The sequence below is a fragment of the Onthophagus taurus genome, chromosome 11 (genome assembly GCF_036711975.1).
Source record: "Onthophagus taurus isolate NC chromosome 11, IU_Otau_3.0, whole genome shotgun sequence".
Taxonomy (NCBI): domain Eukaryota; kingdom Metazoa; phylum Arthropoda; class Insecta; order Coleoptera; family Scarabaeidae; genus Onthophagus; species Onthophagus taurus.
This window is the reverse complement of record NC_091976.1, coordinates 23,818,884-23,832,021: the sequence shown is the minus strand read 5'-3', so window position 1 is coordinate 23,832,021 and position 13,138 is coordinate 23,818,884. Positions and strand designations below refer to the sequence as shown.

The window sequence follows — 13,138 nt, the reverse complement described above, 5'->3', positions numbered from 1 at the left end:
TGAAATAAAAAGCATTTTAAAGCAAACTTAATGTATATTAAAGTTTCCATAAATAATTTCTTATTTTGCATCAATATCGTTGTTATGATTTTTTAAACCAAATTTTGAACATTTGTTGTAAACTGGTTACTAGAAATTAAAAAAATCGTATCTTAAAAACGAGTTGAGATATAACGATCAAATAAAGTGCACTTTAAAGCTAATTTAATGGATATTAAATGAGAGAAAAATAATTCCTAATTATCCATAAGCGTGGTTGTTATGAATGTTTAAACCCGATTGTGCATGTTTGATTGTTGCAGTATTGGGAAAGGAAGTTAAAGAGATCGTATCTCAAGAACAAATTGAGATATTACGATGAAATAAAAAGCGTTTTAAAGTAAATTTAATGTAGATTAAATGTGCCATAAATAATTTCTTATTTTGTATAAATGACAATGTTATGATTTTTTAAATCCAATGCTGGGTGTTTGTTATAGATTAGGTACTAGAAATTAAAAAAATCGTATCTTAAGAACGAGTTGAGATATTACGATGAAATAAAAAGCATTTTAAAGCAAACTTAATGTATATTAAAGTTTCCATAAATAATTTCTTATTTTGCATCAATAACGTTGTTATGATTTTTTAAACCAAATTTTGAACTTTTGTTGTAAACTGGTTACTAGAAATTAAAAAAATCGTATCTCAAAAACGAGTTGAGATATAACGATCAAATAAAGTGCACTTTAAAGCTAATTTAATAGATATTAAATGAGAGAAAAATAATTCCTAATTATCCATAAGCGTGGTTGTTGTGAATGTTTAAACCCTATTGTTCATGTTTGATTGTTGCAAAATTGTGAATGGAAGTTTAAGAGATCGTATCTCAAGAACAAATTGAGATATTACGATGAAATAAAAAGTATTTTAAAGCGAATTTAATGTAGATTAAATGTGCCATAAATAATTTCTTATTTTGTATAAATGACAATGTTATGATTTTTTAAATCCAACGCTGGGTGTTTGTTATAGATTAGGTACTAGAAATTAAAAAAATCGTATCTTAAGAACGAGTTGAGATATTACGATGAAATAAAAAGCATTTTAAAGCAAACTTAATGTATATTAAAGGTTCCATAAATAATTTCTTATTTTGCATAAATATCGTTGTTATGATTTTTTAAACCAAATTCTGAACTTTTGTTGTAAACTGGTTACTAGAAATTAAAAAAATCGTATCTCAAAAACGAGTTGAGATATAACGATCAAATAAAGTGCACTTTAAAGCAAATTTAATGGGGATTAAATGAGAGAAAAATAATTTCTTATTTTCCATAAGCGTGGTTGTTATGAATGTTTAAACCCGATTGTGCATGTTTGATTGTTGTAGAATTGTGAATGGAAGTTTAAGAGATCGTATCTCAAGAACAAATTGAGATATTACGACGAAATAAAAAGCATTTTAAAGTAAATTTAATGTAGATTAAATGTGCCATAAATAATTTCTTATTTTTCAGAAATATGGGTGTTATGATTTTTTAAATCAAATCATATACGTTTGATTATGATAGACTTAAGAATAGAATTTTAAAAAATCGTATCTCAAGAACTAATTAAGATATTACGACGAAATAAATCTTGTTATGATCACATAAAACCCATTTTTTATTTTTTTTTAACTTCAAATATTGTGTTTCATAAGAAGTAAAGATATCGAAGGAAATTTAATCCGGAAATTGATAACCGGAACTAATCTAATCAGGAAACAGTTTTGTATAGAACATAGACAAATAGAGCTTAAAAATGTTCTTCTTAAGTTATTTTTTCTAGAATGATTTAGGTATAGGTTCTTTTATAAGTTAGGCGCCAACCTTTTTTAATTTTCTCATTTTCTCCGGAAATATATTTTTCGACTAGACTTTACCATTGTACCTGAATCAGACTGTCTCCAAACACCTTAAATCCCATTGTTTTCACTTCCTCTCAAAAAAAATGAACCAGTTAGCTTTTATCTTAAGTATAAAAAACAAACAATTTAATCACTATTTAATTCCTTCTTAAATGAATCTATTAGTTACTTGAGATTTTTTATTTGTTATTTATCAAGTTTATTTGTTGAAAAAGGAGAGTTTAAATCATTTAAAATCTTACAAAAAAGGAATTATGTGGAAATAAGTCGGCGCCCGACGTCTTTTTTCCCCAAAAACAATCCAAATACTAAAGTGTCTCCGACACCCCTCCGCGTCTTTGTCCTTAGCATTCATTTAAACACCGAACTTTACGACCCTCCACTTCACACTCAGACGAGTCGTCGCAGAAGAAATAAGGAATAAACCTCACCGGAAGAACTCAGCCTCCAGATAAATTCTTGCAGCGTGCGAGTTCACATCCACTTCAAACAACAACTGACAAAAAAAAGAAGAGAATTATCGTTTAAAAAATGAAGCAAAAAGTGAAAAAAATGTTTTTCATCGTGATTTTAATTGTTTTTGTAAAGGGTAAGATTATTTTATTTATCTAAAAAATCTTTTTTGGTACAAAATAAAAATTCGCGCCCAAATTCTTTCATGGAATAAGACCAGATGTTTAAACTTGCACGTGTTGTTCAGCCCTTGGATCTTTTTGTGTTTTCTAAAGGTTCTTTTATGCAAACCACCCCTATACAATTTTTTTTCTTTTCGCTAGATAATTAATTTTTTTAATACGATTTTAATTAATAAAAACTTTTTAGGGTCAATTTCAAGTCCACTAGACCTCTTTACGAATTCGTTCTTGTCCGTTGAAACAAAAGATCCCATTGAGGCGACAATTCAAACAACTCAAGTACCCCAAACTAAGTCTGCTTTTGAGTGGCAAAGTCAAGCCGACAACATCTACAACGTAAAATATCTAAGAAACGAACAGAACAAATTTTACAACGCCTCAAAAATAGAACGCTCGATGATAGACCGTGAAGAGAAAGAGAAAACTGGACGACCACCATTAAGAAACGAACCAGATGTTCACGATTCAAATTCAATCGGATTTGAAAAGAATTATTATTACGAAGATAACGAAAATAAAGATGATTTTGAGGATGTTAACATTTTTAATGGTTCTTATGACAAGATTAGTAACAATAAGGAATTTGAGATGGAAGGATCAGGATTTGGAAATGATTTTGTTGGGATTAAGGGAAGAAATTTGGAAATTGAAGGATCCGGGGATGAAATTGGGGATGAGAAAGAAAGTGTTAAAGAAAAACCGAAAGATTTGAATAGAAGAAAAGGAAAACATGGATTCGCAGAAATTATTATTGAAAAATTTGATGTTAATGATTCAAAAAGGAACGAAGAAGAAAATGGGAATAAAACAGTGGAAATATTAAATTTGAAACTTTTTAGTCAAAATAATGATTCCAAAGGTGATACTCAAGAAAATTCTAAAATTGAGGAGGAAATTATCATTTTAATCAAGAACGAAACCGAAAATGAAACTTTATTTGAATCTACATCAAATATATTAACAGATAATTTCAATAAAGAAATAATTCTTGAATCAACAACCACAAAGCTTGAAAATGGATATCAAATAACACCTTTAACTGAGATAATAACTTTAAAACCAATTACAGAAGATGAATGGTTAAAAATAATAAATTCATCGCCAAACGAATTGGTTAATAAACCAGACGATGTTTTAGAGTTTTTGGGTTTAGATATAAAAACAGTTTCTCCTATTAAAACGAATATAATCGATATTGATCCTTTCAAAGAATTAACAACCTCTTCAGAAAATAAAAACGTATCAATCTTGACAGAAAAACTCGTTGGAAATGGTAAATTTAATTCTGAAAACATTACTTTCATTGAAAATAACGAAAAAATTACGATCACAACAGAAAAAATTGAATCAGAAAAGATTGAATCAAAAAAAATTGGATCAAAAAAAATTGAATCAGCTAACATTGTAAGTGTCGAAGATGACTCAAATGAAAACTTACAAGAAGATTTAAAGAAACATTCTCCCAATCTTGATGATTATTTATTGAAATTGTGGCCGGATCTAAAACAAAATGAAAAAATGGCTTTAAAAACGTTAACGAAAAATGTTAAATTAGAAACTTTGGCTCATTACGATTTAAAATATCTTTTAAAAAATATCGAGACTGATCAAAAAGGAGACGGGGTAACTGAAACTTACGATCACACGTTTTTAAAATCGAAAGAATTCGATGAAAACGTTGAAATCTGTTTTATGGGGATGATTGGGTATCAATTTATTTTAATCACGGAAAATAACGAATTGGAATCTCCTAAATATCTCGATCAATTTAACAAGATTTGTGTTAACTCGTACGAACCTATTTTAATAATACAACAAGAATCGAGTTATTTAGAACTAAAATTTAAAATATTACATGATGTAATTACATTACAAAGCATTCACGTTAACGTTAATGGAAAAGATGAAATTGATAACATTTTTAAGGAAAATTTAAATGAATTTAATGCCTTGATTGGTGGAAATATTAAAATTGATGAATTAAAATTGGGCGATTTTAATAAAAATGAAGAAGGATTAAGTTTGGTTTTGTTTGATGTTGATTTAACGACGGAAATGTATTTAAACGGGCGATTAATGGGTAAGTTAAAAAAAGTGTGTAAAAGAAGTTGCCTAACTTAATTTATTTTATAGCCGATAATTTAGATGATGAAGAAGAAGGAACAACAACGTTAATCATTTCAGCTTCCGTCGGAGTTTTTAGCGTCTCATTTTTAGTTATTATCGTTTTAATTTACCAATTTTGCTTGAAAAATAAATCCAGGAAAATGATTTATATTTTGACACATCGGTAATGATGCATTTCCAAAAATATTTTTGCTCAATCTTTCTTTTAGGAACCAAAGAAAATCATTTTTAACTTATGTAAATATACAATAATTAAGTTTTAAGCACAATTTTTTCTCACATTTTAAGTAGATTTTAATAATGTTTGCATTGTATACGTATTTTTCTTATTTCTTAGTTTTGCTAAAATCGTTGCGATTTAAAAGAGATTAAATTTCTTTTCGAAATACTTTGTAAATACTCATTTATTTAGTTTTTAATTAAATTTTAAGTATATTAAATATCCTTTTTTAAGTTAATTTGTGATGTTTTTTATTTTAAAATCGGCAAACACATCTTGTTAATTACGTTCTATTGATATTCATCAATCTTTATTATTGGTCTTGATCTTTTAATTGCTTTTCCTTCTCTAAGATGTCCTTAATTAACAATCATGAGTTATGGTTACTGTTATACTTTCTAGTATAGTTCCTCTTATAATTCTAATTCCCAATGACGCAGCTAAATACTAAAGATAATTTAATTAGAAGAAATTTAACCAATTAATTGTATTGCCCCAAAATTAATTTATAAGTTGATTGATGGACATTTAGTTAGGTTTTGGAGTTTCCTCGTTTATATCATTTCCAGCTACAGAGTTTCCACTGACTCTTGTTGTATTGTATACTTTCTTGTTTCTTTGGCTCCCTGCTCTTAAAACTTTTTGTCCTGTAGATTTTATTTCTTACAATATTTACAAATATAAAATACGACAATTCTGCAAACAACAAACAAACACAAGTAGAAATGATTTTACGTGGTGACCAGACTTTTATGATACTATTATCAAGTAGAGCAGATTTAACATATTCAAACAACATGAAGTATATCTCAAATGAGCCGGTAGTTAGCAATGATACCAGGTTAATTGGTAAATTGTTACAAGTTTTGTTATAAAAGTTTTTCTGTATTGTGAAAAATTCTCTACATTGATGCATCTGGGAGCAAAAACGTTGGATGGCATTGTGTTAAGGGTATAATTTGCTACAACTTTTGTTGTAAAAGCTTTTCTATATCATGCATCTATACATTTTTGAAAAATTCTCTACATTGATGCATCTGGGAGCAAAAATGTTACAGAACATTGTGTTAAGGGTACAATTTGCTGCAATGACCTTATAATTGGTATATGTTTCTTAAATAGACCTGCAAATAGTTTCTGTCGTTGATTAGAGATCTTGGATAGGCGAAAAAGGTACGGTCTAGAGTCTAGATCACCCTCTTCCCCACATTTGCATTGTGGGGTATCTTTAATTCTAATTTTAAACAAATAGGTGGGCACATGTCCTATTCTCAGTCTAGTAATAACAGTGTAGATACAAAGGGAACTTTTTTGAAAAATGGAAGTTTTTGTAACGTAGGTTGGTACTAATTTTATTTGATTTGTGTCATCAATATCTTGCCGATTGCAAAGGATTTATAAGGATTGCTTATTAAGGTTTGGGTTCTTAATACGCTCGAGTGAGCTTCGGTAATCTGTTATAATTATCACTTAAGTAGGGGATTTCTATTTCCAAAGATTGAGCAATTGCTCTTAAGATGGCGTAAGTAAGCCTCCGCAGAAAAAATAGTTAATTGATCTGGCAAGCGGTAGTATTCTTCAACCTCTAACGAAGGGACAAAAATCCCGCATGAATTTCCTTACCTACTACACTAATCATTCCACTGTTTGATCTCAAGCATTTATATGATCCGGGGACAAATCTTATCATTCTGACGCTTTTTGGGCATCTCATACATTTGTTTTCTGTATAAATATATCATACATATTCAACTTATAACTTATAAAACACCACAAATGATATTAATTGATAACATAACCTTAAACGACATTTTGACGTTTAACGTCAAAATTTTTATGACGTATTATTAATCAAATTAATCAAAATTTAGAATACGAATTAAAGGATATTGTATTTTTAAACTTTTTATTAGTGGATATATTTTGTCGTTACATGATCAATTAGATTCAATATTAAAAATTTACAAATTAGTTCCGCGGAATTATTAAATTAGAAATTCGGATATTTTTAGTCAATAAATCAACAAGGTTAAATAAGTTCATTAAATTTAAACATTTTCGTTCATTAATTAATTAATAAACTATGAGCATACTAATTTACTAATGGTCTAATTTTTGGTATGTTTGTTAAATTTTGTTATCAAAAAGATTTTGATGAAGAGGTTGATATGTAAATTTTTTTAACATGCAGCTGAATTTTAAGGAATCTAACCACGTGTTCAGGCAGTATTAACTAATTTTACTAATCGTTTCTAAAAAGGTATGCGGGTGTCTGCCACGTGCCTATCAAAAACGTTTTTATTCAATTGGCGTCATCATATCAACACCTGGATGATACATCATGGGCAATAATGCTTTCCAACAGAGCGCATCATTCACCTGGATGTCATTCATACCTTCTATTTACTGCAAAATGATAAATTATACCTTTTACTTTATAAGCATAAATACAACTTTTATTTTTTACTATGCAAACATAAATATAATGATTTGTAATTGTAAAATTGTAAAGATTTTTTTTTAATTTTTACAATACTAGTTTAATGATTTAGTTTTATCTCTTTTAAGTTAATTTATGTGAGAATTTTTAAAATCCGGTGCGTTATGGTGCATGATCCTAACCGTCTTTCTCGACGAAGCGTAACGAGCATTCGTACCTTACCGTCAATGCCCCACTTCCGGTCACTAAAAACGCCCCCATTCTATGTCCTATCCCAACGGATACAAATTTTTTATTCCTTTTTAAAATCTTTATTATAAATAAACACAAAATTATTGATATCTTTTATTTTATGCAACCACGATAACAAATTTGGTTGCCTATGTTAAGGCGAAAAAGTACAATTTTTATATAAATAAATAAATAGAATTTAAAATAAACATTACTAGAAACGTTCTCTCACAATAAATTTTATTGATGTCGTTAAGATAAAATCAATTTGAGAATGCAATTAATATTAATGCATTTACGGATAGTCGGAGAACGTGTGAAATTAGTTTGGGGGTGGTTCCCTGCCCTTTATTCCCGCTATATATCGTGGTATATTGCTTAGTTTCACTTCACTCCCCCAAAAATAACGTAAATAATATAAACCTAACGGGCGAGACGTAATTGTGTCCGATAGTACTTCCGTTCGGTGCTCGTTCAATCAAAATTAATCGATTTCGGAATTTCAACGTATTTTTCACCACCTTTATAAAGAGCACCAAAAGAAAGAAATATTAATGAACTCTACATTTATTTTTTGATTTTTATTATCCAATAAGAATAAATTAACGATATCGTTTAACAATAAACGTTTATTCTTGTTATCTTGTATAAACATTGTGCAGAATGTTTACTTTTGATTAGAACGGACAAAAGCGAGTATGGTTTTACAATTTTAAAACAAGCATTACTAAATTATTCAAGTTTTTTAAGCGATAATTAATTACTTGGGATTAAAAAACAAAAGGAATGATAAATAATTGTAGAAATAACATTTATCTTGTATTGGGAACAAGATTTGAAACCACATAGAACTCTAATTACCTTTCTCTGGTTATTGAAGAGACAGTAAGAATAAGCAACCTCAGGTATTTCAAGAGATGTTTCGAGTGTGTATTACAATGTCCCCTCTGTAACTATGCGATAAGATATTTACAAAATATTTCCTTGAATAACTTACTGGCTAACCTTGTGGTTCTTTTGCTATTGTGAGATATTTGCATGACTACGATTACATAATAAGCATCTTGTATGGAGAAATCTAATGGTGTATAAAATAACTGAATCACTTGAGGTAGTTATGTTTATATTATTGTCAACGTATGAGTATAGCTCTTTTTAAGATCATCACGATGAATTATATGAGTCTATGTTTGCATTTTCGTTATTCCTGGAGAATTGAGACATTACATGCTTTCTTGTCAATGTGGAGCGCATTGGTTTTGATGGAAAAATTATAGAGCAGAAAATTTCATGCGGATTCTATATGGTCTCACAGTTTTTCCTGTATCATATAGGGAATTTATGATGTCGTAAACATTTACATATGGCAGTTTTTGTGGGAAAAATGGTTATGCAACCATGCGATCTACTAAAGTTGTACACCACTGTATAGAGGGGGAAATTTCCTATTGATTCTATATGGTTGCGCAGTTTTGTCAGTATCATATAAGAAAGTTATGACGCTCTATATATTGACATACGGTAATTATACGCGGTTTTTGCAGTTTTTGAAGGGAAAATCCTTGTGCAACCATGCGATCTATTAAAGTTGTATACCACTGTATAGAGCGGAAAATTTCCTATTGATTCTATATGATTATACAGTTTTGTCAGTATCATCTAAGAAAGTTATGACGTTCTATATATTGACATACGGTAATTATAGGCGGTTTTTGCAGTTTTTGGAGGAAAATGGTTATGCAACCATGCGATTTACTAAAGTTGTATACCACTGTATAGAACGGAAAATTTCCTATTGATTCTATATAGTTACGCAGTTGTGTCAGTATCATATAAGAAAGTTATGACGCTCTATATATTGACATACGGTAATTATACGCGGTTTTTGCAGTTTTTGGGGGGGAAATCCTTGTGCAGCCATGCGATCTATTAAAGTTGTATACCACTGTATAGAGCGGCAAATTTCCTGTTGATTTTATATGGTTACGCAGTTTTGTCAGTATCATATAAGAAAGTTATGACGCTCTATATATTGACATACGGTAATTATACGCGGTTTTTGCAGTTTTTGGGGGGCAAATCCTTGTGCAACCATGCGATCTATTAAAGTTGTATACCACTGTATAGAGGGGGAAATTTTCTATTGATTCTATATGGTTGCGCAGTTTTGTCAGTATCATATAAGAAAGTTATGACGCTCTATATATTGATATACGATAATTATACGCGGTTTTTGCAGTTTTTGGGTTGAAAATCCTTGTGCAAGCATGTGATCTACTAAAGTTGTATACCACTGTATAGAGCGGCAAATTTCCTATTGATTCCATATGATTACACAGCTTTGTCAGTATCATATAAGAAAATTATGACGCTGCGAATATTGACATACGGTAATTATACGCGATTTTTACAGTTTTTGGGGGGAAAATCCTTGTGCAACCATGCGAGCTATTAAAGTTGTATACCACTGTATAAAGCGGAAAATTTCCTATTGATTCTTTATGATTACACAGTTTTGTCAGTATCATATAAGAAAGTTATGACGCTGTGAATATTGACATACGGTAATTACACGCGGTTTTTGCAGTTTTTGGGGGAAAATGCTTATGCAACCATGCGATCTACTAAAGTTGTATACCACTGTATAGAGCGGCAAATTTTCTATAGATTTTATATGGTCACCGAGTTTTGTCCGTATCATATAAGAAAGTTATGACGCCGTAAACATTTATATACAGTAATTATACGCAGTTTTTGCAGTCTTTGGGGAAAAGTCCTTGTGCAACCATACGATCTACTAAAGTTATATATCACTACATACAGTGTGTTAATTAATTATCGTACGCTACGTCATCATTGCAAGTATGCAACCAATATCACAGTATTGGTATTGCAATAAGTAAATCGCGTATTATAAAATAAATACTGTGATTTTGGTTGCATACATGCAATGATGATGTCGGGTATGATAATTAATTAACGCACTGTAGAGCAGAACATTTCTTATAGATTCTATGTGCTCTCACAGTTTTGCCTGTAACAATATAAGAAAGTTATGACGCTCTAAATATTGACATATAGTAATTATACGCGGTTTTTGCAGTTTTTGGAGAAACAATGCTTGTGCAATCATGTTATCAAGTAAACTGCATAAACCATAAAATTGCCTATAGATTCTATATGGTCTTGGAGTTTCGTCCGTATCATATAGGATATTATACTAAAAGTGATTTTATGCTAAGTAGGACTGTTTTTACAAAAGAAATAGTTTTCAAATCTCGTATTCGATTTTTGTTATGTACCTATAGAAAGAGCAGAAAATTTCCTAATTACTTTAGTTTTTGTTCCTATCAAACAAAAAAGTTGTATTGAAAAAGCCAATCTACCGATTCTGTATGTAGGGTTGTTTATTAGCCGTATTTGTTAGCTAGCGCCAAATGATATTGACCGGACAAAACCGCGATTTTGATAGCTCAAAGTGTGTTCTTTTCATATTGATATAAAGCTTTTTTTTTAATTCGCCTCCATAACGGGTTCACATGAGCTTGAGGTTCTTTTTATTACAGAATATGACAATTTTATTGGATTTAAAATACTAAAGAAGTAAACTGTTTATTAAAAAATAAATCAATTGTAAATAGATTTGGTTGTTTTGATTAGTTAATAAAAAACATCAATAAAAATATCTTAACAACATTTGTATGTTATAAAACACCGTAAACAACAAAAAATCTAATTTATCTAAGTACATTTTAACGTTCACGATACCTTTTTAACTCAACTTTTTTCATTATTTTAGAAGAAAAGCAAATTAAATAACAATTTAACAAAACAATTATCTATTCTCAAAAAAAAGCCAAGTTTTTTGGCCCCATTCATTCATTTCATTGGTTCCTTAACGGCAGCAAACGGCGTTGGTGGTGGGGCGCCCATAAATACACTAACTTGCCATCAACGTGCTCAGAGCGTTCTTATTTTCGTGGCGTTGACGAACACCAAGTAAAAGTTTCGTCAAAAAAAAATTACGAAGTGAAAATATCGAATTTTAATAAAAATAATTAAAGTTTCAAGTTAATCATGTCGTTGGTCCAAATGAATTTAAACGTGATTCTTTGCCAAAGAAGACTCCTGCCCGTCGGAGATCTTGAAAAAGATAACGCAGAAAATGTTTGTAAAAACGAAGAGAAAGCTAAAGAAGTTAAAAAGTGTTTGTTCGGCCCTTCGAATCCCGAAGAAACGAAACGGATGCTGGATGAGCAATTCGAGTGCGATCGGAAACGATTATTAGATAGATACGATGTGGATATTTTAGAATTGGAAAAGAATTTTGAAAAAATGAAAGAAAATGGAAAGGTGAAAGTGAATAAGAAAAGGAGGTCTTTGGATAACGTGTTGAAACCTTATAATAAACAAGCTAGATTAACCGGTAAGTTATAAAATTAATTTTTATCATTATTATTCCATCTTGTAACAACACAACAAAACGGTATTATCATTCATGCTTGGGAATATTAAAATATAAAAAGGAAGTGATTGAATTTCGGTTCGTTTTGAGAAGAAACGGTACCGAGATTCTTCGTTTGCATACGAAAGTGGTAAAGCACGACTTTTACATACAAAAATGTTACACTTAAATATCTTTGGAATTCTAGTTCAGAAAAAGAAGAAATATTAAATTTTCATTCAATATCTATTTGAAATTTATTTTCACAATTATTTGCAACTTCGACAACCTTGGGCTCATTCTTTTCACAAGATAAAGCGATTAAATACTGTCACTAACGCTTAATTAGAGCATATTTCCCGGGTGGTCATTAAAGTAGCTCTGGTTCTTAATTATTATAAGCTATAATTAGTAGCTGTTGTGTCATTTTTAAAACGATCAAATTAACGTTTTTACTTTTATTTCTTTTGCAGATATATTTCAAGTAAGGAAAAGATGCCAATCCATTTTGAAAAGTAAAGAAGAGAAAACAGAAGTTTAATCCACCAAAACGAAAGAGTGATGTACATAAAGAAGTTAATTATCTTTGTAAATACTAATTAATTCCCTATTTTATAAAGGGCGTTGCAATGAGACATCTATATTTATTAAGTAATTTATTTTTTGTCATTACGATGATAATTATTTTTTTTTATAGAATTTCTAAGCGACTTTCTAGTCTTTTGATAACTAATATTATTTTTTCAATAAACTATATGAATCTAAAAATTTGTTGTGTGATATCATTTTTCCCCACTTCACTTTTTTTTTCGCTTAGACTAAACAGGAACGTTAAACTTCGTCAAGTGAAGACGTGTTTATTAAGCAACTCGTCATGATAGGTGATGACACAATTTAAAACTCGTTTAAATTCAACACTCAACTGGAACAAACAAACAGTTATGAATAAACTAAATAAATTATTAACTAAAAATATTTATTTTGTTATGAAACGCATATTGAGTCACCTATAATATTTATAGGTTGAGTTTATTTATTACTTTTCCAAGTTGAGCTTCTTATCAATTCTCAAGGTTAGTTATTTTCATCCAACTTTAAAAATCTCACTTCGGTTTTGAGAAAATAATTGTCGAATTTCCATTTCTACAAT

General features: G+C 29.7%; 2 protein-coding genes across 2 annotated transcripts; both read left to right on the top strand.

Annotated features, from left to right (window-relative positions):
• Positions 1-2,286: 2,286 nt before the first annotated feature.
• Positions 2,287-5,111, top strand: LOC111415695 (uncharacterized). The gene is made up of 3 exons (XM_071200132.1): positions 2,287-2,480; positions 2,714-4,606; positions 4,660-5,111. The coding sequence occupies exons 1-3, from the start codon at positions 2,423-2,425 to the stop codon at positions 4,818-4,820; spliced, it is 2,112 nt and encodes a 703-aa protein (XP_071056233.1). The 5' UTR covers positions 2,287-2,422; the 3' UTR covers positions 4,821-5,111.
• Positions 5,112-11,511: 6,400 nt separating this feature from the next.
• On the top strand, positions 11,512-12,758 carry LOC111415706 (uncharacterized). The gene is made up of 2 exons (XM_023047528.2): positions 11,512-11,970; positions 12,462-12,758. The coding sequence occupies exons 1-2, from the start codon at positions 11,622-11,624 to the stop codon at positions 12,527-12,529; spliced, it is 417 nt and encodes a 138-aa protein (XP_022903296.1). The 5' UTR covers positions 11,512-11,621; the 3' UTR covers positions 12,530-12,758.
• The last annotated feature ends 380 nt before the right edge of the window (positions 12,759-13,138 follow it).

What these genes read in the sequence shown, in the direction of transcription:
- LOC111415695 (XM_071200132.1), top strand. Translation starts at nt 2,423, where the DNA reads ATGAAGCAAAAAGTGAAAAAAATGTTTTTCATCGTGATTTTAATTGTT. An exon ending in TTTAATTGTTTTTGTAAAGG is followed by an intron (nt 2,481 to 2,713) that starts GTAAGATTATTT and finishes AAAACTTTTTAG; the next exon opens with GGTCAATTTCAAGTCCACTA. An exon ending in TTTAAACGGGCGATTAATGG is followed by an intron (nt 4,607 to 4,659) that starts GTAAGTTAAAAA and finishes TTTATTTTATAG; the next exon opens with CCGATAATTTAGATGATGAA.
- LOC111415706 (XM_023047528.2), top strand. Translation starts at nt 11,622, where the DNA reads ATGTCGTTGGTCCAAATGAATTTAAACGTGATTCTTTGCCAAAGAAGA. An exon ending in TAAACAAGCTAGATTAACCG is followed by an intron (nt 11,971 to 12,461) that starts GTAAGTTATAAA and finishes TTTCTTTTGCAG; the next exon opens with ATATATTTCAAGTAAGGAAA.